The sequence below is a fragment of the Macaca fascicularis genome, chromosome 5, assembly GCF_037993035.2.
Source record: "Macaca fascicularis isolate 582-1 chromosome 5, T2T-MFA8v1.1".
In the NCBI taxonomy this organism is placed as follows: Eukaryota; Metazoa; Chordata; class Mammalia; order Primates; family Cercopithecidae; genus Macaca; species Macaca fascicularis.
Window position 1 is genome coordinate 38,402,044 of NC_088379.1, and position 21,924 is coordinate 38,423,967.

Here is a 21,924-nt window from a genome sequence, read left to right on the forward strand (position 1 = left end):
AAATCAACTATTATATAGGCACAGACTGGGAAAATGTGAGTTGAGCATGAATGAGACTTAGAAATTTGGGTTGACCATAAAATCCAGGGTAGAGTGAGTCAACTGCGTGCTTCCCCTCCCCTACAATGGGGAAGAAAATGTAATTCTAACACAGGCTAAATCCTTATGGATATAGTGCATAGAATGTGATTGCTCATAGTGCAGTTATTCTGTGCAAATGACACTGTGCATTGAATACTGTCAGTAGTTCTAGGTGCCATACAGAAGACTTTACTGAACTGCAGCAAGTTGAAAGGAAAATGATCACATGGCTCAAAACTGTCTTCTTTAAGCCCTAATTTAAAAGTTTTGTGTCATTCAACACAACAATGTTCTTACTAAATTACCTTGTAATTAAATAACTGTTACAAATTTGAACTTATAAAATAAACTTTTTTTTTTTTTGAGACAGAGACTCGTTCTGTTGCCAGGCTGAAGTGCAGTGGCGCAATTTCGGCTCACTGCAACTTCCGCCTCCCGGGTTCAAGTGATTCCCCTGCCTCAGCCTCCCTAGTAGTTAGGACTACAGGCGCGCGCCACCATGCCCAGCTCATTTTTGTGTTTCCACCAGTAGAGACGGGTTTCACCATGTTGGCCAGGATCGTCTCAATCTCTTGACCTCTTAATCCACCCACCTCGGCCTACCAAAGTGCTGGGATTACAGGCATGAGCCACCACACCTGGCCTAAAATAATCTTTTATTTAAGAAACATTCCTTTTATCTCTTCATATGTGGGAATTTTATGGACATTTCATTCAAAAAAGGAGTTCTGCTAAATTTTTTTTTTTTTTTTTTTTTGGAGACAGGTTCTTGCTCTGTAACCTAGACTGGAATGCAGTGGTACATTTTTGGCTCACTGCAACCTCTTCCTCCTGGGCTTAAGCAGTCCTCCCACCTCAGCGTGTCTAGTAGCTGGAACTACAGGCATGCACCATCACACCTGGCTAATTTTTGTATTTTTGGTGGAGACAGGGTTTCACCATGTTGCCCAGGCTGGTCTGGAACTCCTGGGCTCAAGCAGTCTGCCTGCCTCAGCCTCTGAAAGTGCTAGAATTACACTTGTGAGCTACCACACCAGGCTTAAAATTTCTTTTCAAAGCCATTTTTTAATGGGTTGAATTAGGTGAACCCCTTAAGTTTTCTGCCCCCTTTGACATATTACGCATTACATATACATGTATATATGTAAAATTAGATATACATATATCATAAACAAGTATATACAGTATGTGTATATATTATACATGTATATTTTGATATGTGTATATTTTTGTTTATACATAAATATGTACACATATAAAATGTGTATATGCATGTATAAGCATATAAATAACATGTATGCATATTTATATACACATATATGTGTGTATATATGTGTACACACACACACATATAAAATCTCCAAAAGCTAGTACTGGTGGGGTACAATATGTAATAAATGAGTGGAATAATACGTTGATTTGGGTCATGCATGAATGATGAGTATTTTTCTTATCTGGCTGTGATTTCACAAATTATATCTGTAATACAGGGGTTCTTTTGGCCCCCAAGTGAGACATTTTATCTCACCTGGCCATGATCATGTCGCACCTCTTCTCAAATCCCCCTACCTTAAAGCCATCTCAAAGCCATCACGGAGACCGTTCTCCATCTCATTCAGAATAAAATCCAAAGTCCTTACAAGAGATAAGATCAGAGTCCTTATCTGCAGTCTCTGCCCTGCATGCTCTGGCTGTACACTCTCCCTCGTCTCTTATATTTTCCCCCTCACTCACCCTGCCTAGCCAGACTGGCCACCTTGTTGTCCCTCAGACACAGTGAGCATACCTCAGGACCTTTGCACTGCCATTTCCTCTACCTCACCTTCTCTTCCCCCAGCTATCTCCAAATCTGGTTTCCCAACTTCATTCACATTCCTGCTTAAATGTTACCTTACCAGAAAGGTCTCCCCTGACCCTCTCTATCCTTTTACTCTGCACCACTTTTTAAATTAGCAATTGTTATTAACTAAAATATATTTTATGTCTGTTTCCTGACTATAAGATTTATGAGGGCACAGCCCTTACCTGTTATATTCTGTTGAGTGCCCGGTACTTAGTAGACATGCAGAAGATATTTGGTGAATAAATTAACAAATGAATCTAGCTCAGCTCCCTGCTGATGAATCATACCAATAGATTATGGTATCGAATCTAACTATAGTAAAATCTCATGAATTTGAATTAATAGGGGAGAAGGTATAAAAATACTTTTCCAAATATATCTTAAATCCAAATTATTGAAAAATGTTTTAAATAGTAGCAGTTTATGCATCTGGTGCAATTTTAAAATAATTTTCCACCGTTGTACCTAAAAATATTGCCTGTAAAATTTTTAATTTTTTTTAGAGACAGGGTCTCACTCTGTCATCCAGGCTGGAGGTGTGATCATAGCTCAGTGCGTCCTGAAACTCCTGAGTTCAGGGGATCCTTCACCTTAGCTAGGACTATAGGTAATGCCCCCATGCCTGGCTAATTTTAACAAAAAAATTTCATAGAGATGGCAGCCTTCCTGTGTTGCCCAGGCTAATCTCACAGAGATCCTTCTACTTTGGCCTCTCAGAGCTCTGGGATTACAGGCTTGAGCCACCTCGCCCAGCCTCTAGAACTTTTTTTTTTTGAGACAGAGTCTCACTCTGTTGTCCAGGCTGGAGTGCAGTGGCGTGATCTTGGCTCACTGCAACCTCCGCCCCCAGGGCTCAATCGATCCTCCTGCCCCAGCCTCCCAAGTAGCTGGGATTACAGGCACCTGCCACCATGCCCAGCTAATATTTGTATATTTAGTAGAAGAGGGATTTCGCCATATTGGCCAGGCCTGTCTCGAACTTCCCGACCTCAAGTGATCCTCCCACCTTGGACTCCCAAACCACTGAGATTACAGGCATGAGTCACCACGCCTGGCCAGTCTCTAGAACGTTTAAGACCAGAACTCCCATGCTATTTCAACTCCCCACCCACCCACCCACCGACCTACTAAGAACACTGAGGACACATGTCTACATTATAAATGTTTACTCAGTTCCATTTGTATGTTTAAGGCTTATTGTACTTCAATTAAAATGTGATTTTTAAGACGGCAGCCAATCTGAAGTCGTTGTTTCCTGTCTCTTCATAGGTGTGGCTGTACTAGAAGGTCCCATGTATGCTGTAGGAGGACATGATGGCTGGAGCTATCTGAACACGGTGGAAAGATGGGACCCTCAGGCTCGCCAGTGGAATTTTGTTGCCACTATGTCTACCCCCAGGAGTACAGTAGGTGTGGCAGTACTAAGTGGAAAGTAAGGAAGTACCTAAAGTTCTATTTAAAATGCAGTACACCAAATTTATTAAGCTATATCATTTCTAATTTAAAGATATACATAAATACAGTGATTTGAAGAGACTTTTAAGACAATGTCTTCTATAATAGTTGTAAATATAAACAGTTGATTGTTAAGCTAGGCTTTCATTTTAATATGCAGATACTGTACATTTCTAGTTATTTTGAGTGAAGACATTTTATATTAATGTTCAATATTAATAAGTTGTACTGTAAAAATTGTATATCTATATTAAAATATTTTATTTAATATACTTTAAAAGTATATTATCTGTATTATGTTTAAAAGCATGTATGGTCTTTTAAAAGTAGTGTAGTCTCTCTCAGTGTTTCTCTAAAAATTCCTTCCATCTTTTCTACTGATTTATCTTGACTTTCACCTCTTTCTTATCTTGACTTTCACCTCTTTCTTATCTTGACTTTCACCTCTTTCTTATCTTGGAAAACTGGTGAAAACTAGAATGGATTTATAAAGAGGTGCTCTCTTGCTTCTTGTCTGCTCTGAATAAATAAATATAGGTAGAGCCATCACTACTAGCTCTGTTACTCGGAAAGTAAATGTGTGTCTTTTTTCAGTCCTTTCTTCTTCCATAAAATGAAGCCGTCTGTGGTTGTTAAAGAAAAGTTATTTGTGGGGTACCTTTTGCTCATTTAGAATGCTTTATCATTGTTTCCAGAAAAATAAATGAATCAAGGTTAAAATAGAATTAAAATTATTTATAGAATTTTGTTATTGATTATAAGGAAAATGAAAAATTAGTGAAATGTTTTATATTTTAGGACCTAAGATCTTGTTTCTTCAGGACCCATCAGTTATGTTCTACTTTTTGGTACTTTTTTTTAAGCACTATTACATGTGATAAGATGGATAAATGGAAATCACTTTTTAGATGTTTTTGATCTCCATGCCCCTGCCCTCATTTATTTTAGCTAAAGAAATCACTTCAAAATTCATCACTACATATCTTTCTAAACTCTTTGATAAGAGTCAGCCATTAAATAAGCTAGTAAATAGAAAAAGAAAATGAAACAGTATCTTCTCGGCTTTGACCCTTTGGTTTAAACCTTTGGGATTGATTCATTGGATTAATTTTTGTTCAACAGCATATTTCTTAACCCTTATTTCTAAGAGGACAAAACAATAATTGCCTTCTCTGAAACCTGATTTCCGGACCTACAGTAGCTTAGCTTTCTAGGCATAGAAACATCTTACTTTCTTACCTTTTCTTGCCCTCTAATGAGAAATATTTCAATCCTTAACCCACCTAAAGTACAGTTAATTGAATGTAATTCAGAGACAACCTAATTAATCATATCAGAAGCTAAGGATCTCTAATCTACTATTAAGAAATTTGATTTTGAAAGTATAGTAGATCTAAAGAATCTGGAATAAGTAGAAAGTATGTGGTTGGTTGAAAAAAACTAATGATGCATCTTTTATCATTGCTTTGTGGTTTAGAACAAATCATTTCTCTGTGCCTCAATTTTTTTATTCTGTAAAATGAAGAGCTTTGATTTTTGTGGGTTTTGTTATTTTAACTTATTTATTTATTTATTTTGAGAGAGAGTCTCACTTTGTCGCCCAGGCTGGAGTACAGTGACACGATCTCAGCATACTACAGCCTCCTCCACCTCCCAGGTTCAAGCGATTCTCCTGCCTCAGCCTCCCAAGTAGCTAGGACCACAGGTGTGCACCACCACATCCAGCTAATTTTTGTATTTTTGGTAGAGACAGGGTTTCGCCATGTTGACCAGGCTGGTCTCGAACTCCTGACCTCAGGTGATCCACCCACCTTGGCCTCCCAAAGTGCTGGGATTACAGGCATGAGCCACTGCACCTGGCCTATTTTAACTTATTTATAATTTCTTTTTCTTTTCTTTTTTTTTTTTGGTGGGGGGTGGTGGGGTAGTAGACAGAGTCTCGCTCTATCTCCCAGGCTAGAGGGCAGTGGGCAATCTCAGCTCCTCCTGGGTTCCAGTGATTCTCCTGCCTCAGCCTCCCAAGTATCTGGGATTATAGGCACCCGCCACCATGCCCAGCTAATTTTTGTATTCTTGACAGGGTTTCACTGTGTCAGCCAGGCTGGTCTCGAACTCCTGACCTGAAGTGATCAGCCTACCTTGGCCTCCCAAATCATAAAATTTTCCTACCATGTTTGACAGAAAGAAACCTTATTTAGACTTCCAGTTGCTCAGGCTACCTTTAAGGCACTGGCTGACAAATATTTTTAGCAGTTAAATCTCTCTTTCAAATGAAATCTTAAAAATACCTCAATATTTAAAAGGCAAATGGAAGTTCAAGTTTATTTTAAGCTTACTTAAAATGTATCACAAGTTCAAGCTTATATTTACTTATTATAAAAATTTGTGAAGAAGAGTAAGTGCTGAAGAACAGAAGAATAAATTTTAAAGAGCACTCAGCTTATTTCTGTGTCTTGTCTTGATTGTCTAATATGAGGAAAATCTTGATTCACAGATAAGAGGCTGAAATGGTAACAGTTATTTTAACTACTAGAGTAATTTAATTGGAATTTCAGGAAATTCTTCAGTTCAATTGCCCAAACAGTTTGAAAGTAGTAATAAATCTTTTTTCTAAGTTGAATCTCAAACAGTATCTGCCAACTACTTGCATTCCTTTTACTTTTGAGACAGGGTCTAGCTCTGTTGCCCAGGCTGGAGTGCAGTGACACCATCACAGCTCACTGCAGCCTCAACCTCCCTCCCAGGCTCAAGCTATCCTCACACCTCAGCCTCCTGAGTAGCTGGGACTACAGGCATGCACCACCATGCCTGGCTAATTTTTAAAAAATGATTTTTTGTAGAGATGGGATCTCACTGTGCTGCCCGGGTTGGTCTCAAATACCTGGGCCAAAGTAATTCTTCCCATCTTGGCCTCCCAATGTGCTGGGATTACAGGTGTGAGCCACCGTGCCCAGCCTACTTGCATTCTTGATCATAATTTTAAAAGTCAGGCAAGACCTAAATCTTATTATTAAGTATATATAGGTAGTACAATACTTTCACAAGTTGACATAATATTTCTCTTTTTAGTATAATAGACACTATCATGGGGAAGAGAGATGAGTTCTGAGTCTTACATGACATTTAATTGAGCAAGGTGATATTTTTGAAAATTAAAAATAATTTTTAAAATTTGAAATTCAAATGAACCATTTTTTAGACTCCCTCAATTTCTTCATAGAATCCTATTCTTAGAACACAGTTTGAAAATCATTGCTTGAGATAATGATTATTTAGGAAGTGTTACCAATCGATTTTAACCCTTAATATTAGCTGAATATAAACATTGTTTGTACACTTAAGATCTCCTGTAAGTGCTATTTTCTACAAGAACACAGAGACAATTAATTTTTCTCTGTAAATGTTTACACCATGATTATCATGTACTAGGCAGTGTTCAAAGTACTTTAAATTTAATTATCAAGAATCCTATGAGGCAGGGTTTATAGATGATGAAATTTAGATGGAGGTTAAATAACTTGTCCATAGTCACAACTAGTAAGTGGTAGAACCAGAATTGTCTGGTTCCAGAGTTCATGCTCTTAATCATTGTACTGTACCATTCTTTACAATTAAGACCCACGAGTCCACTGTTCAAGAGCGTAAGAGGCTTTAAAGCCTATTGTGTGTGGGTATGTGTGGGTGTGCACACATGTGCACACACATATGCATGTGTGAATTATTTTAAATTACTGATCCTCCCTAATTGTTGAAGGCTTCTTATGTTCTGTGATCCATATTTAGATAACTCTTCTACCAAGTATTAGTTGAAGATAAGAATAATATTAAGAACTAGAACATAAACAAGTTACTAATAGATAAAAGTTTTTAACAGATAAAAGAAGTTTTAAGATACATTTTAATAGATGTTTCAAATAAATTTCAATTTCCATACTATTAATATAGTTTAAGTTTAGAACAAGATATTGCTACAACCATATGTTGCTGTTTAAGATATGGTCATCTTATTATTTAAGAAACAGTTTCAGTGACATAGTGGCATACCTTAATTAGGAAATCTGTGGTTAAATATGTAGATTTACCTAAATATAAATACCTAGAGTTTTAATTGGCAGAAATTTGGGATAATTAAAATATTATTTCTTGAGAAATGATAAAAACAGTTAAGTATTAACTAACATTTGTAAATTCAAAATGTATAATGTTTTTGATGAGCAACAAAGTAAGTTTACTCTTTTAAAAAACTCGTAGAAAAAATATTTATAGAGAGCTTCCCAAATGAATAGTAAATACAAGAAGATTTTTGCTTAACAAGAAATACTATGTTCAGATATTTAAAATATTTTACAAACGTTTTAGGTTCAGAGTAAAAGACTATTTCAAATTAGTGCAGTGTATTGATAATGAATTTAAATTGATCTACTAGGTAACATTTAGGTCGTTCACGTGATAACCTATATCCTTTTCTGCAGTAATTTAAATTAATGAAGGATCATTGTTCATATGTAACAAATGTTACTTTTTATGCCATTGTTTCAAGCTATATTTTTATTCTCCTATTTCACTATTACAAGTACATTCTACATGACTGTGTTGACTGTCCAACTGTTTGTTCATTAATAAAACTACGTGTCCCGATTCTGCTTCTTACTGGGTGACCCTGTGCAAGTCTCTTACTCTCTGTGAACCCTTGTTTCTTTACCTGTGAAACAGGGATTCAAACAGTTTCTTATATCACTGTGACGATTAAATTAGTACATATAAAGTCCCTAACCTATGGTAGGTGCTCAGAGAAGGTTAGTTTCCTTCCTTGATAATAAAGTCTGAACTATTAAAAAAAAAAAATAAGCCATGGTATATTTATACACCATATTTTGTCTATTCTAAGACACACATTTTAACACCTCTAGAATTTCAGTGCATATTACAATCAATGGTGACTTGTCAAAGAGATGGCAGTGGTGAAATAGTTGTCAGTGCCTTCATGTGCAGTTTGTTTTCCTTTTCATGTTTATACAGAGTGATATAAGATACTTACATGTGTCATTTCAAACATAGCATATCTTCTTTAATGACACACACATTGACAGTGTGTTTTATAACTGATGGCACCTTAAATTCAATGAAATAACATAAGAAGAGCCACTTTGTTCTAAGCATAATGGCACAATGTCTTATTTATCATTTCATTTATTCTTTTTACAGACTTTATGCAGTTGGTGGTCGTGATGGAAGCTCTTGTCTCAAATCAGTAGAATGTTTTGATCCTCATACTAATAAGTGGACACTGTGTGCACAGATGTCAAAAAGGAGAGGTGGCGTAGGAGTGACGACCTGGAACGGACTGCTGTATGCTATAGGGGGGCACGACGCTCCCGCATCCAACTTGACTTCCAGACTCTCAGACTGTGTGGAGAGGTAATTTCCTGCAAAGAAAAACTAGGAACAAGAAAAACATATATATAAGTCTCTGATACTTATGTCTATTTGGAGAACATGTTGGAGAACTGGAAGGGAAAGTCAGCATTCAAAAATGCAAAGCAGCTTCACTTTATAACAGCCTGCTCTCACAGGAACTGATACTTCCAGAAAAATAAGTTTGTGTTGAGCATGCACTACACGCAAGGCAATTTTACTTTATATGGGATATTGGACCTAATAAGAAGAGGAGCTTGATGAATTTTATGCAGAATGACTTAAGGGCTGTAGGCTAAATAAAAAGCGAAAAGGATAGGGACATTTCTGTGTGTTTTGATATAAAATAAAAAACTAATAATAAGGCTTACAAACTTAAGTCATCTCAACTGGCCTGGCAAAACTCAAGTGTGGTGCCAGGTAGAGAGCCGAAGAGCAGTGGGAGATTTGGATGGTAGGTCAGGTTCCCATTTCTTATGTTTAGTTTAGTACAAGGAATAGCGAGAATTGAATGGATTTAGGCGGTACAATCAATAGGAGTTTGTCTGAACACTCCAAAGCAGAAAGAAATACTGTTCATACAGGAAACTGAAAGGTAGCCATTGTGGCTGGAGAGCAAAGAGTGATGGGGAGGGAATGGCAGGAAAGGAGGTGGAGTGGGCAGGGTGGGTGCAGATCATCTAGACTCCTTGAGGCATTGTTAAGGGTTTTGGATTATAAAGAAAAATAGGAAGTTAATGAGCACCCATGTGTGACAGAGTGTGTGTGTGTGTGTGTGTGTGTGTGTGTGTGTGTGTGTATGTGTATGTCTGTTGGACGTGATCAGATTTTTTTTAAAGATTAGTTTGATTTATTTAAGTTGTACATGACCAAGTGACCATAAGAAGGATAAAAAATAAAATCAAAGTTTGTTGATGATAATGAGCACTCTCTTAGTCTGTTTCCTATTGCTATAACAGAATACCCAGGACTGAGTAATTTATAAAGAAAAGAGGTTTCTTTAGCCCACAGTTCTTCAGGCTGGGAAGTTCAAGATTGGGAGGCTGCATCTGATAGGTTCTGGCGAGGGCCTTGTGCTGTGTGATAACATGTTGGAGAATTGGAAGAGAAAGTCGGCATTCAAAAATGCAAAGCAACTTCACTTTATAACAACCTGCTCTTACAGGAACTAATGCATTCACACAAGAACTAACCAAGGAGAAAAACATTAATCCATCTTATCAACCTAATCACCTCTTAAAGGCCCCACCTCCCAACACTATTACATTGGCAATTAAATTTCAACATGAGTTTTGGGGAGGATGAACCACATCCAAACCATAACAAGTGCTTTCTGTATTGGTGTTGTTTGAGAAAGCGGGAAAGTTACAACTGCATTTCACTTATATTGGGGGGAAAACAATTCAGACCTATGCTCTTTCATGTTGTAATCCAGGAAAGGAATGTGGAAGTGTTTATATACTTTGCCCCATGAATTATGGGCTTGCTGTTGTACTACACTCAGTGGAAAGCTGTTCATTGATACAACAGATTTAGGAGCAATATCAGTCATCCTAGCATGATGTATCTGCTCTTAGCTATACAACTGTGGGCAATTCTAGTTAAGATACCTCATGAAAGGAGCAAGAAAGCCCAAAACTGGACAGCTACAATGATTGAGGCTGTGAGCCATCTTACATAGAGCTTAATGCATTGATTTCCCCAAATTTTCAGTAGGTAATCTAAGGTCTGAAAGCAGTTTTCAGTACTGACCCTAGCTCCTTTTAAGTGTTATACATCTGTTAAGTGGATCTGTTAATATAATACTGTAAGTTAAAGTTGTCAGAAAAATATTGGTATTTTTCTCAAAAATATGTTCAAATGTATTTGATTTACATAGTAGATAATAAGTCAGAAGATAGACTTGAAGAACAAAACTGTTTTTACATAAATACTTTAAGAATAATGTCAGCTCTGGTTCTGAAATTTTCTTTCAGATATGATCCCAAAACAGACATGTGGACTGCAGTAGCATCCATGAGCATCAGCAGAGATGCAGTGGGGGTCTGTTTACTTGGCGATAAGTTATATGCTGTTGGGGGGTATGATGGACAAGCATACCTTAATACCGTGGAGGCTTATGATCCCCAGACAAATGAGTGGACCCAGGTACGGCACTTCATGTTTCATTATTACACTGACTCTCTTTATTAAAACAATTCTTATGGTAAAACAGATCCCCTCAATCTTGTCCAATACTGAAATATATGGCATAAATATGACAATCACCTCTTGATTAAAGATGAGAAAAAGAGGCAATGTTTAATTTTATCACATAATTAAAATCCAGAATTACCTTTGAGATGTAAGTTAATACTCAGAGAAATTATAATTATCTGCTACCACTTGCATGATGAGGTGTTCTAACCTGATTAAAGCCGATAGGACTACAGGCAGGCTGTAATGATGGGAGGGGAGACTGGAAAATAAAAACAAGGATAGTAGTCAGAAAACTATGAACAACTTGCCCCTGCATGAGCAGTGATTTTTAAATACTCAACCCATTGATATTTGGGAGCAGATTAAAGTCCTGATAACCTAATGAAGATGGCAACCCTAAATTACACTAAGTAAGAAACCTGATCTGGCAATCTTACTAACAGAAAGAATTTCACCCTTGTGTATTTCTGGGAGGGTCTAGCACTTCTAAGAATGATCTTTTGAGATCTTTGCTTCCATCATCACCAGGAACAGAATCAGGAATTTGTGCTTATGACACCGAATTCAGTACTTGGTACATAAAAGACAATAAATGTTTACCTGAGCCAAGATTGTATTGTATACAAGGAGCAATGGTAAGTATTGTCAAGAAAACAAAGCTTCTGTGAAGCCCCACGGTCATGTAACCTAAGGTCTTGGGTAGGTAAGATCTACATGTGCAAGGGGAGAATGCACCACACAAGGCAGTGGGTATTTAGTGTCCCGTGGTACAGGCGCCAAGTGATACAGGAGATAAGAGAAAAAAGAAAGTGGTTATGGGGAAAGCTTTAGTGAGAAAGAAGTGGGATTTAAACTAAGCCTTTGTGAATTGATCCAATTCAAAAAGATTGGAAAGAAGAAACTGTGAGAAAATGTGAAAGAAATGTCACCAAAGCAGAATTACGTAAGACATATTGAAGTATGACTGGTTATAAGGATCTATGCTTGAGAGGAGGAGGAGTGCTTACTGGAGAGGAAGATTGGGGTCAGAATGGAGATCTGTGAGACCAAGGTGGGAGGATCACTTGAGGCTAGGAATTCCAAACCAGCATGGGTGACAAAGTGAGATGCTATCTCTACAAAAATTTGTGGGTTTTTTGTCTTGTTTTGTTTGGTTTTTCACATGGAGTCTTGCTCTTGTCGCCCAGGCTGGAGTGTAATGGCACGATCTCAGCTCACTATAACTTCCACCTCCCGTGTTCAAGTGATTCTCCTGCCTCAGCCTCCCGAGTAGCTGGGATTATAGGTGCCCACCACCACACCCGGCTAATTTTTGTATTTTTAGTAGAGACAGGGTTTTGTCATGTTGGCCAGGCTGATCTCAAACTCCTGACCTCGTGATCCACCTGCTTCGGCCTCTCAAAGTGCTGGGATTACAGGCATGAGCCACCATGCCCAGCCCAAAAATTTTTGAAAAATTAGCAAGGTGTGGTGGCACGTACCTGTAGTCCCATCTACCTTGGGAGGCTGAGGCGGAGGATCGCATGAGCCCAGGAGTTGAGGCTGAAGTGAACCATGATCATGACATTGCACTCCAGCCTGGACAACAGAGCAAGACTCTGTCTCTTAAAAATAAATAATCATTTAATAAGAATTTTTTTTAAAGAATGGGGATGTGTGAAGGCCAAGCTAAAGAGTTTGGTAACAAGAAGCCAGCAGAAACTTTCAACCAAGTGAATGATGCAGTTGGGGTCACGTAGGTTGGGTTAGGGGCAGGGGAAGTGAGGGCTGGATAAAAGGAAAAATATTTAGGGGATTGCTTCAGTTGCAAGGCTTGAAGCATTCAATGTAGATGGATTCAAGAGATATTGCCAAGTCTTGTTGATCTTTCTTTATATACACACACTTGCTGGGTTGAATTGGGAGGTGTGGTCTCTAAAGGAAACAGAAAAGGAATGAGGAGAGAAGTTCTCAGAAGACAATGGAATAGAGCATCTAAAGGGAGGAGTAGGAGTTTCAACAGTATAAGAAAGAATGAAGATTTGTCATTTGTAAAGTTATGGGATTCTCTGAGAATCTGATAGAAGCAGAAGCCAGTACACAGTTTCAAAAGTAAACAGAAGAGGCCAGGCACACAGTGGCTCACACCTGTAATCCCAACACCTTGGGAGGCCGAGGTGGGCAGATCTTTTGAGGCCAGAGTTCAAGACCAGCCTGGCCGACATGGTGAAACCCCGTCTCTACTAAAAATACAAAAATTAGTGCTCCTGTAGTCCCAGCTGAGGCACAAGGCTGAGGCACAAGAATCAGTTGAACTCAGGAGGTGGAGGTTGCAGTGAGCCAAGATCGTGCCACTGTACTCCAGCCTGGGTGACAGAGCGAGACTCTGTCCAAAAAAAAAGTAAACAGAAGAATAGGGTGTAGGAGCTAGAGAGGCATGCAGTTTTTAAATGATGATGATAGAAAGTGAATATTCATTCAGCACATCTTACAGACCAGGCTCTGTTCTAAGCACTGTAAAGAATTTAATCTTCAACAAACCTATAAGGTTGGGTTCTGGTATTTTCCCACTGTACAGGATGAGGAATATGACACAAAGGTTAAACAGCTAACCCAAGGCCACATAGCAAATAAATGGTAGAGTTAGAATTTGAGCCAAGGATTTTTTTTTCCACAATAGAGATGACAAGAGGGTAGAGAAAGATTCTAGAAGGGCACCTTTCTGAGAAAAGGGCAGGAAACAGAACTAGGAGCAAAGACTGGGGGGCAGGCGCAGTGGCTCATGCCTGTAATCCCAGGACTTTAGGAGACCAAGGCGGGTGGGTCACCTGAGGTCAGGAGTTCAAGACCAGCTTGGCCAACATAGTGAAACCCCATCTCTACTAAAAATACACAAATTAGCTGGGTGTGGTGATGTGCACCTGTAATCCCAGCTTCTTGGGAGGCTGAGGCAGGAGAATCGCTTGAACCTGGGAGGTGGAAGTTGCAGTAAGCCAAGATCACACCATTGCACTCCAGCCTGGGCGACAAGAGCAAAAACTCCCTCGCAAAAAAAAAAAGCAGACTGGTCACCCTCAGACTAGAAGAAAGATCTTACCCTCCAAGCTTGGGAAAAGATAAGAATTTGAGTGTAGTGTGAAGAAAAAGATAGAAAAAAAGGACTTAGATTGTGTGGGCTTTATTCTGTTTCTTAAGTGAGATCACTTGATGGAGGGAGGAAGGGATAAGATTGAGAGCTACAAGATTTCATTGGAAATTAGATGATTACCTAGTATCAGCTTCCCACTATGGCAAAAACAGTTGTGAATGACACCCAAGGAGCTCAGAAAGATAAGAATCTTTTTCTGACATGTATTTAAGCCCTAAGTCCAGTTATATATATGATTTCAGCCCTATCAGCCAGTTATTTGAGACTTGTTATTATTTATAATTAATACTTTATGCTAAATAATCCCATATCAAAATTTATCATCAGTGTCCACATAGCTATTTTTCTTGTAAGCCACCTCTATTACTATGTTAAAGCACCTAAAAATGTGAACTCATTTTCATAGTATCTGAAAAATGTAAGTTTTCCTGGGCCAGGCATGGTGGCTCACCCCTGTAATCCCAGCACTTTGGGAGGCCGAAGCGGATGGTTTGCCTGAGCTCAGGAGTTTGAGACCAGCCTGGGCAACATGGTAAAACCCTGTCTCTACTAAAATACAAAAAATTAGCCAGGTATGGTGGCGTGTGCCAATAGTCTCAGCTACTCAGGAGGCTGCGGGACGAGAATTGCTTGAACCCGGGAGGTGGAGGTTGCAGTGAGCTGAAATGGCAACATTGCACTCCAGCCTGGATGACAGAGCAAGACTCCGTCTCAAAAACAAGCCAAATAAACAAAAAAATTTTGAAGTTTTCCTTTCAGTGTTCTGACAGATGGACATTTGTATAGGCACTAAAACAAGATAACAAAGTCCTAAGCCACTACCCCCTCACTACCAGCCTTACCTCAAAGCAAGAGGTGATTGTATTGTATTGATTGATTGTATTGATTGATTGATTGATTGTGATTGTATTGTATACAAATTCTCTAAGCTACACTTTCTAGCTGGTTGTCATGACAGTGTCAACTATTCACAGTGTAGAGACTAAATGTCTTGGGTGATTTGAGAAGAGCTACTAATTATAAACTGACATTTTGATATAAATGATTTTTGAGGTCAGTTTGATAATGCTATAAATAGATATGGTTTTAAAATAGGTTATTTGATTGTTCCAAGAGACTTACAGTGATCAAAACAACTGATTCAGATGGAGAACTGCTAAGTATTCTCTTATAACTGAAATTTGACCTGTTCTTAAAATCTACTCATTGGTCTATGGGGTCAAACTGATTAGGAAGTCATTTTGGCATTTGACAAAAATACTTTAGTATATACCCTAACATATATAAGTACAAAGCAAACCTTCCTAGTACTTTTCATTACTTACCCCCCCAATCCATGTTAACATTTTAACTCTCCTGGGTCAAATGCATAGATTCTTACTGCGTTCAGAGTAATTCTTCAAAAACTATTTTTGTTCACACTTTTATTTCCACTATAAATTACCCAGTGTCTAGAGTTCCTATTGTTTAAAAAAGAGGTGAAAGATTTAAGAATTGTTCTTTATCCATAAATTTAGATTGTATTCCTTCCTAGCAACCCTCCCCCGACTTCTCTCTCACTGTAACAGAGCTCATTCACTGAGTTTGTTTCCACTCCTAGGGGAGTTGGATGGGTAGTATTTATTATTTATTTAGTCTGCTAAAAAGTAGTAGAATGGGTTTAGACTTTTCAACCGTGCACATAGAAGGTAGTCAAAAAATGTGAGGTTACGAGTTCTTCTAGAATAAGCAGATCCCCAGGCATTCAGAGTATTTTGTGTGCTATCTCTGAGACAGCATGGCTGTTAGACCTCTCTAGATAAAACTTGATCTTTCCTCCATATTGGTCACAGTGTTACTGTAAGTGTTCAGCATTTCTTCATATCCATACTGTGCATCATTTTGGCTAAAATAGAGTGTTTCATGTAGATTAATTCTTGAGCTGTTTTTAAAAATCACCTTTAAAGAAGAGTGAATGCTACACAATCATGATATACCCAGAACAACTTAGTCTGTGAAGCTTTGCCACGGAGGGTGGTTCTTGGGAAGAGGACCAGGCCAGAAACAGCACTGATACAGCAGGGGCCAGGGCGGCAACCCTTTGCCAACAAGTACAGGCTGCTTCAATATTTCACCAACTGGTATAGTAGTGTCGACATTTTAACCTACAGATCCAATACATATCTCTTTTTCTTTTTCAGGTTGCTCCACTGTGCCTAGGAAGAGCTGGAGCTTGTGTTGTGACTGTAAAATTATAATTTAGTGCTCTGTTTTCTACATGAAGACACCGTCTTCCCTTATTAATTTAGTATAATTATTCTATCAATGGATACATTTTTAGTAAACGTGCATTGTCACAATCCTGGGCACAAAGTGCCTGATCTCAAAGTGAAGATAGTAAAACAAAGGAGGAAGCAGTGGATGGACCAGGATTAATTCCTTTCATTTCTTAGTAAATTAAAACATGGAGCTGGTGGATTGTGAACACACATTCCTGATGTAATATGTGAGGACAAATGCACTGCCCTGGAACATAACCCAGTGCTAACTGGGGGTTTCACTTAATTCAGTCAAGCACATCTTACTCACATCCAGATTTATTTTCCTACAGTGCAGACACACCAGATGAAACTTTAAAATGCTACTTTTTGTAAGCTTATCATACATGAGTTGCAGTAATTTGTTTGCTTGTTTAACCACAACCACTATTTTAATGATACACTAAAGATAACACTATTTAGTTTTTTCAGAAACATCTGCATTATATGTGTGTTGGTTGTGGATTTTGTTTCTAAAATTGGCTTAGTCCAATAAATAAAGAAAAGCATTAAGGACTTAAAGCAACAATAACCAAATAAAAACTTGATAGGATCTTTGAAGTCTATTTAAATATTCATTCCATTACATCTAGACTCACCAAGAACTACATGTTATGATGTTAAGTTGAAGTTGAAACATGATGTTTTGCATTAAATTTAAGATATGCAAATTTATGTAGAGAAAATAAATGTTATATACCCTATAATGTTCTTTCACCTAATTAGTATTTAATTATATGGATTTGTTTTATATTATAAAAGATGCTTTGATTTTGTCTTTTGATATTGACAAAATTTTTTGGATATCCTTATGTTCTCAAGTCTGTATCTGCCTCCCCTGCCTTATTTCTTATGTTTTGCCACAGTTAACCCATTGTGCTTCTTTGTAATCAAAGTTTGTGGGGGAATGGGCTTATTGAATGTCTAAAAACTAAGTTTAAAGTGTTTGTTACCCTAAGTTTTTTACATTTGTAAACTCTAATTATATATGTGAATGTTATTACTCTCAGTGAATTGTTATTGTTTGCAAAAATGCACTGGGCAGTAGCATTTTGTGATAAATCCTACAAGATATAAGTCATTGAGATGTCTAAGATGCTTTTTATTTTAACCCCAATTAGTAACCACCTTATGGAAAATAATATTTGCTAATATTGTTTATTGTGAACTAAGAATCAAAGTTTTTGTATGCATCAATGCACTTAATCCTCACAACAACCTTATGAGGTAGTTCTATTACCTTTTTATAGCTAAGGAGATTGGGGTACAGAGAAGTTAGCCCCAAGGTTATATACCGCAAGTAAGTGGCAGAGCAGGGATTCATACAAAGGCCATCTCACTCAGCAGTCTTCACTCTTACTATTCCTACCACTAGGGAGAAAAAGAAAGATTTCGGCTGGGCGCAGTGGCTAACGCCTGGGGAGGCCGAGGCAGGTGGATCATGAAGTCAGGAGATCGAGACCGTCCTGGCCAACACGGTGAAACCCCGTCTCTACTAAAAAAAAAAAAAAAAAAAAAAAAAAATCATGAACCCGGGAGGCGGAGCTTGTGATGAGCCGAGACCGCGCCACTGCACTCCATCCAGCCTGGGTGACAGAGCAAGACTCTGTCTCAAAAAAAAAAAAAATTTCATTTTATGTGAGGAATTATTTATTTTAATTGTTTAAATCTCTTATGGAATTTTACAGATTTTGCTTTAGAAAAGTAGATGCAATATAATATATTTCAAGTTTTATACCTATTAGATGAATTGCATGGTATTTTAGGCAACTTAACTATAAACAAATTTATTCATAAAAACAAGCATTGTTGCCAACAATTTAGATGACCTAGATTAAAAAACACACCAATTGACAAAACAGGCTCAAAAGGAAATAAAAATTCCGAACAGCCCTATAACAAGTAAAGAGATTGAACCACTACTCAAAAATCTCCCAGCAAAGAAAGTCCAGGACTAAATGAGTTTACTGGCAAACTATGCCAAACATATGAAGAAGAATTAACACTAATCCTTCTCGAACTCTTCCAAACAATGGAATAGAAAGGAGCACCCTGTGACCCATTCTCCAAGGCCAGCATTACCTTAACACCAAAGCCAAAGACCTCACAGGGAAACTACAGACCAATATCCCTCATGAATATAGATGCAAAAAAACTTCAAAATACTAGCAGGCCAAATCTAGTAGCTTATTAAAATGATCATACAGCATGACCAAGCAAGATTTATCAAAGAAGTGCAGGGAACATGGTTCTACACACAAATGTCAATCGATGTAATATACCATATTAATAGAATGAAGGGAAAAAACAGCATAATCACCTCAGTTGATAAGAAAAAGCATCTGACAAAATCCAACACTCTTTCATGGTAAAAACACTGCAAACTAGGAAGAAAAGAGAACTTTCTTAATCTGATAAAGACATTCATAAAAACCCACAGCTAACAACATAATACCAAAACATTGAAAATTTTTCCCCTAATATCATGAAAATTCCTGGTTTCCCCACTGCTATTCAGCATTATACTAGAAGGTCTAGCCAGAGCAATTAGGCAAGAAAAAGAAATAAAATGAATCCCAAATAGGAAGAAGTAAAACTACATTTGCAGAAAATATGGTCCTATGTACTAAAAATCCTAAAGAATCCACACAATGATTCCAGCTGATTTTAAAAATTCAGCAATGTTGCAGGTTGCAAGATCAACACCCAAAAATCTAAGAAAAACCTGAGAGAAAATTAAAACCATTTATAATAACATGAAAAAGAATAAAATACGAATAAATTCGACCAAGAAAGTGCAAGACTTGGACACTGAAAAGTACAAAACGTTGCTGAAAGAAATTAAAGAAGACCTAAATAAATGGAAGATATCCTGTGCTGGCAGGTTGGAAGACCTAACATTGTTAAGATGGCATTACTCCCAAAATTAGTCTATAGATTTAATAAAATCCCCATTAAAATTCCAGTGACCCTTTTACAGAAACAGAAAAGCTGACCCTAAAATTTTTACAGGATTGCAAGTTACTGAAGGCACTCAAGTTTGTTCAAAACAATCTTGAACAAGAATAAAGGCGAAGGACTCGCATTTTCCAGTTTCAAAATTTACTGCAAAGCTACTTCAATCAAAACAGTGTTGTGTTGGTATAAAAATATATAAAGCAATAGAGTAGAATGGAAAGTCCGGAAATAAATTACGTCAATACACTATGGTCAATTGATTTTTTTGACAAGGGTTCCAAGACCACTCAATGAAGAAAGAACAGTGTCTTCAACTAATAGTGCTAAGACAAGTGAATATTCACATGCAAAAGAATGAAGTTGTACCCGTACTTCATACCATATATAAAAATTAATTCAAAATAGATCAAAGACCTAAATGTAAGAGCTAAAACCATAAAACTTTGAGAAGAAAATATAGGAATAAGTCTTCATGACCTTGGATTTGGCCATGATTTCTTAGATATGGCACCAAAAGCACAAGCAACAACAGCAAAAAAAAAAAAAAAAAAAAATTGGGCTTCGTCAAAATTAAAAGCTTCTATATATCAAGGGACACTATGAAGAAAGTGAAAAGACAACCCACAGAATGGGAAAAAATCTTTGTAAATCTTAAATATCTGCTAAGGAACTAGTATCTAGAATATATAAGGAACTCCTATGCTCAACAAAAAGACAACCCAATTTTAAAGGGGCAAAGAACTTAAATAGACATTTCTCTAATGAAGATATACAAATTGCCGACAAGCACATGGAAAGATGCTTAATGTCATCAGTCATTATGCAGATCAACACCACAGGAAGATACCACTTCACACCTATTAGAATGACGATAACTTTTAAAAAAGAAAATAGACCTAGGATCTAAACCTATAGGTAAAAAATAAATAATAGAGAAAATAAGGGTTAGAGAGGATGTGGAGAAATTGAAAACCTTCATTCATTATTGGTGGGAATGTTAAATGGTGTAGCCACTGTGGAAAACAGTTTGGCAGTTCCTCAATAAGTTAAAGAATTACCATATGACCCAGCAAGTCCAGTCCTGGACATATACTGAAAAGAACTGAAACAGGTGTTCAAGCAAAAACTTTCACACAAACATGCTTCGCAGCACTAGTCACAGTAGCCAAAAAAGTGGAAACAACTCAAATGGCCATCAGCTGATGAATGAATAAACAAACTGTGGTATCTACACATGGCAAAATGGAATATTGAGCCATAAAGAGAAATGAGGTACTGATACATGCTAAAACATGGATGAGCCGTGAGCACATTTTGCCAAGTGAAAGAAGGCAGACACAAAAGGCAATGTATCACATGAGTGCATTTATATGAAATATCCAAAATAGGCAAATCCATGGAGACAGAAAGCAGATAAATGGTTGTAAGAGGCTGAGAGAAAGGAGGAGTGGGGAGTGATTGCTAAAAAGGAGTTTCCTTCTAGGGTGATGAAAACGTTCTGGAATTACTTATTGGGGATGATTGCACAACATGGTGAAGGTACTCAATGTCACTAATGGTAAATTTCACATACGCTGTACCATAATGTTTTAAAAGCTTTATTAGCTACATTATGTTATGATACTTAAATGTCATAATAATAGCATTCTGTACGCTTCACTAGGATCAAAACACTGGATTTACATACATCCGGAAGAGAATTTTTTCAATGTAATTTGCTAATAAATTAATTTCTAAAAATCTGACAGAAAGACTCTTAAATCTTAATTTCAACCTAAGAAGGGAGTGAGAAACACTGAGAGCCATGAGGGGAGAGTTAACAGGAACTCCCCTCCATCTGGTACATGGCAGGCATTCCACAAATGTTTTCTAAAAGTTGAAATAGATATCTTTTCATGAACTCTGTAATATTTGGAATTGTTGATAAGTCTTACTCAAAAACAAATATTCAATAAAATGGTATTTAATTTTACTGTGACTAGATAATAAATTCTCATGTAATTTTTTTATTTTTTAACTGGAGTAAAACAAAATCAAATGCCATGAAAAATTATAGGCTACTTACAGCATTTTCATCATTCTGAGTCTTAAAGAACTTGTAAGAACACACCACCTCTCCCATCACAGCCTTTGTCCTCATTCCTAAGGCATAGGAGAGTATCATGTTTATTTTGTATCTTCTCTTGGGGCTGAACAACGCGCAAGCCTCTTGAAGAAATGCCATATTGACTGATGTGGGTATTGGCATCATTGCTACACTTCACTGCCACCCTCATTTCCCTCTAGTCCTGGGTAATTATTTGGGCTAACGAGGTACAATTTAGAGAGCAAACCCAGGGAAGCTCGGGAAGCAAATCTAGTGCCCTGGATCTTTGCCCAGGCTCAAGCTGGTTCCATTTCACCATGTTTCTTTGTGGATAATAAACAATTAGGTTTAATTGAGGTATTTTCACATAGTTTTGAGGACAGCAAAAATCACCTGGTGGCCATCAAGCAGACCATCCAGAGGCAAAACTCCTTATCTGAGGAAGTCAGAAGTCATTAGACTG

At 37.5% G+C, this 21,924-nt stretch overlaps 1 protein-coding gene and 1 long non-coding RNA gene across 11 annotated transcripts in view; one reads left to right on the forward strand and one right to left on the reverse strand.

The window, feature by feature from the left end:
• KLHL5 (kelch like family member 5) overlaps positions 1 to 17,498 on the forward strand; it is a 78,185-nt gene extending 60,687 nt beyond the window's left edge. For 6 of the 10 annotated variants that reach the window (XM_005554689.4, XM_045392252.2, XM_015450246.3 and 3 more), the window contains 4 exons: positions 3,194 to 3,356; positions 8,585 to 8,797; positions 10,771 to 10,942; positions 16,301 to 17,498. In XM_005554689.4, coding sequence (XP_005554746.1) covers positions 3,194 to 3,356; positions 8,585 to 8,797; positions 10,771 to 10,942; positions 16,301 to 16,357 — 605 coding nt within the window. In that variant the 3' untranslated portion in view covers positions 16,358 to 17,498. Of the gene's footprint in view, positions 1 to 3,193; positions 3,357 to 8,584; positions 8,798 to 10,770; positions 10,943 to 11,521; positions 11,629 to 16,300 lie in introns of all 10 variants that reach the window. The other 4 variants (XR_006698176.2, XR_012434788.1, XR_012434786.1 and 1 more) reach the window with 1 other exon arrangement.
• Positions 7,260 to 21,924, reverse strand: part of LOC102143403 (uncharacterized) — a 64,011-nt gene continuing 49,346 nt past the window's right edge. The window contains exon 2 of the long non-coding RNA XR_006698177.3: positions 7,260 to 8,818. This is a non-coding gene — a long non-coding RNA (uncharacterized lncRNA). The remainder of the gene's footprint in view (positions 8,819 to 21,924) is intronic.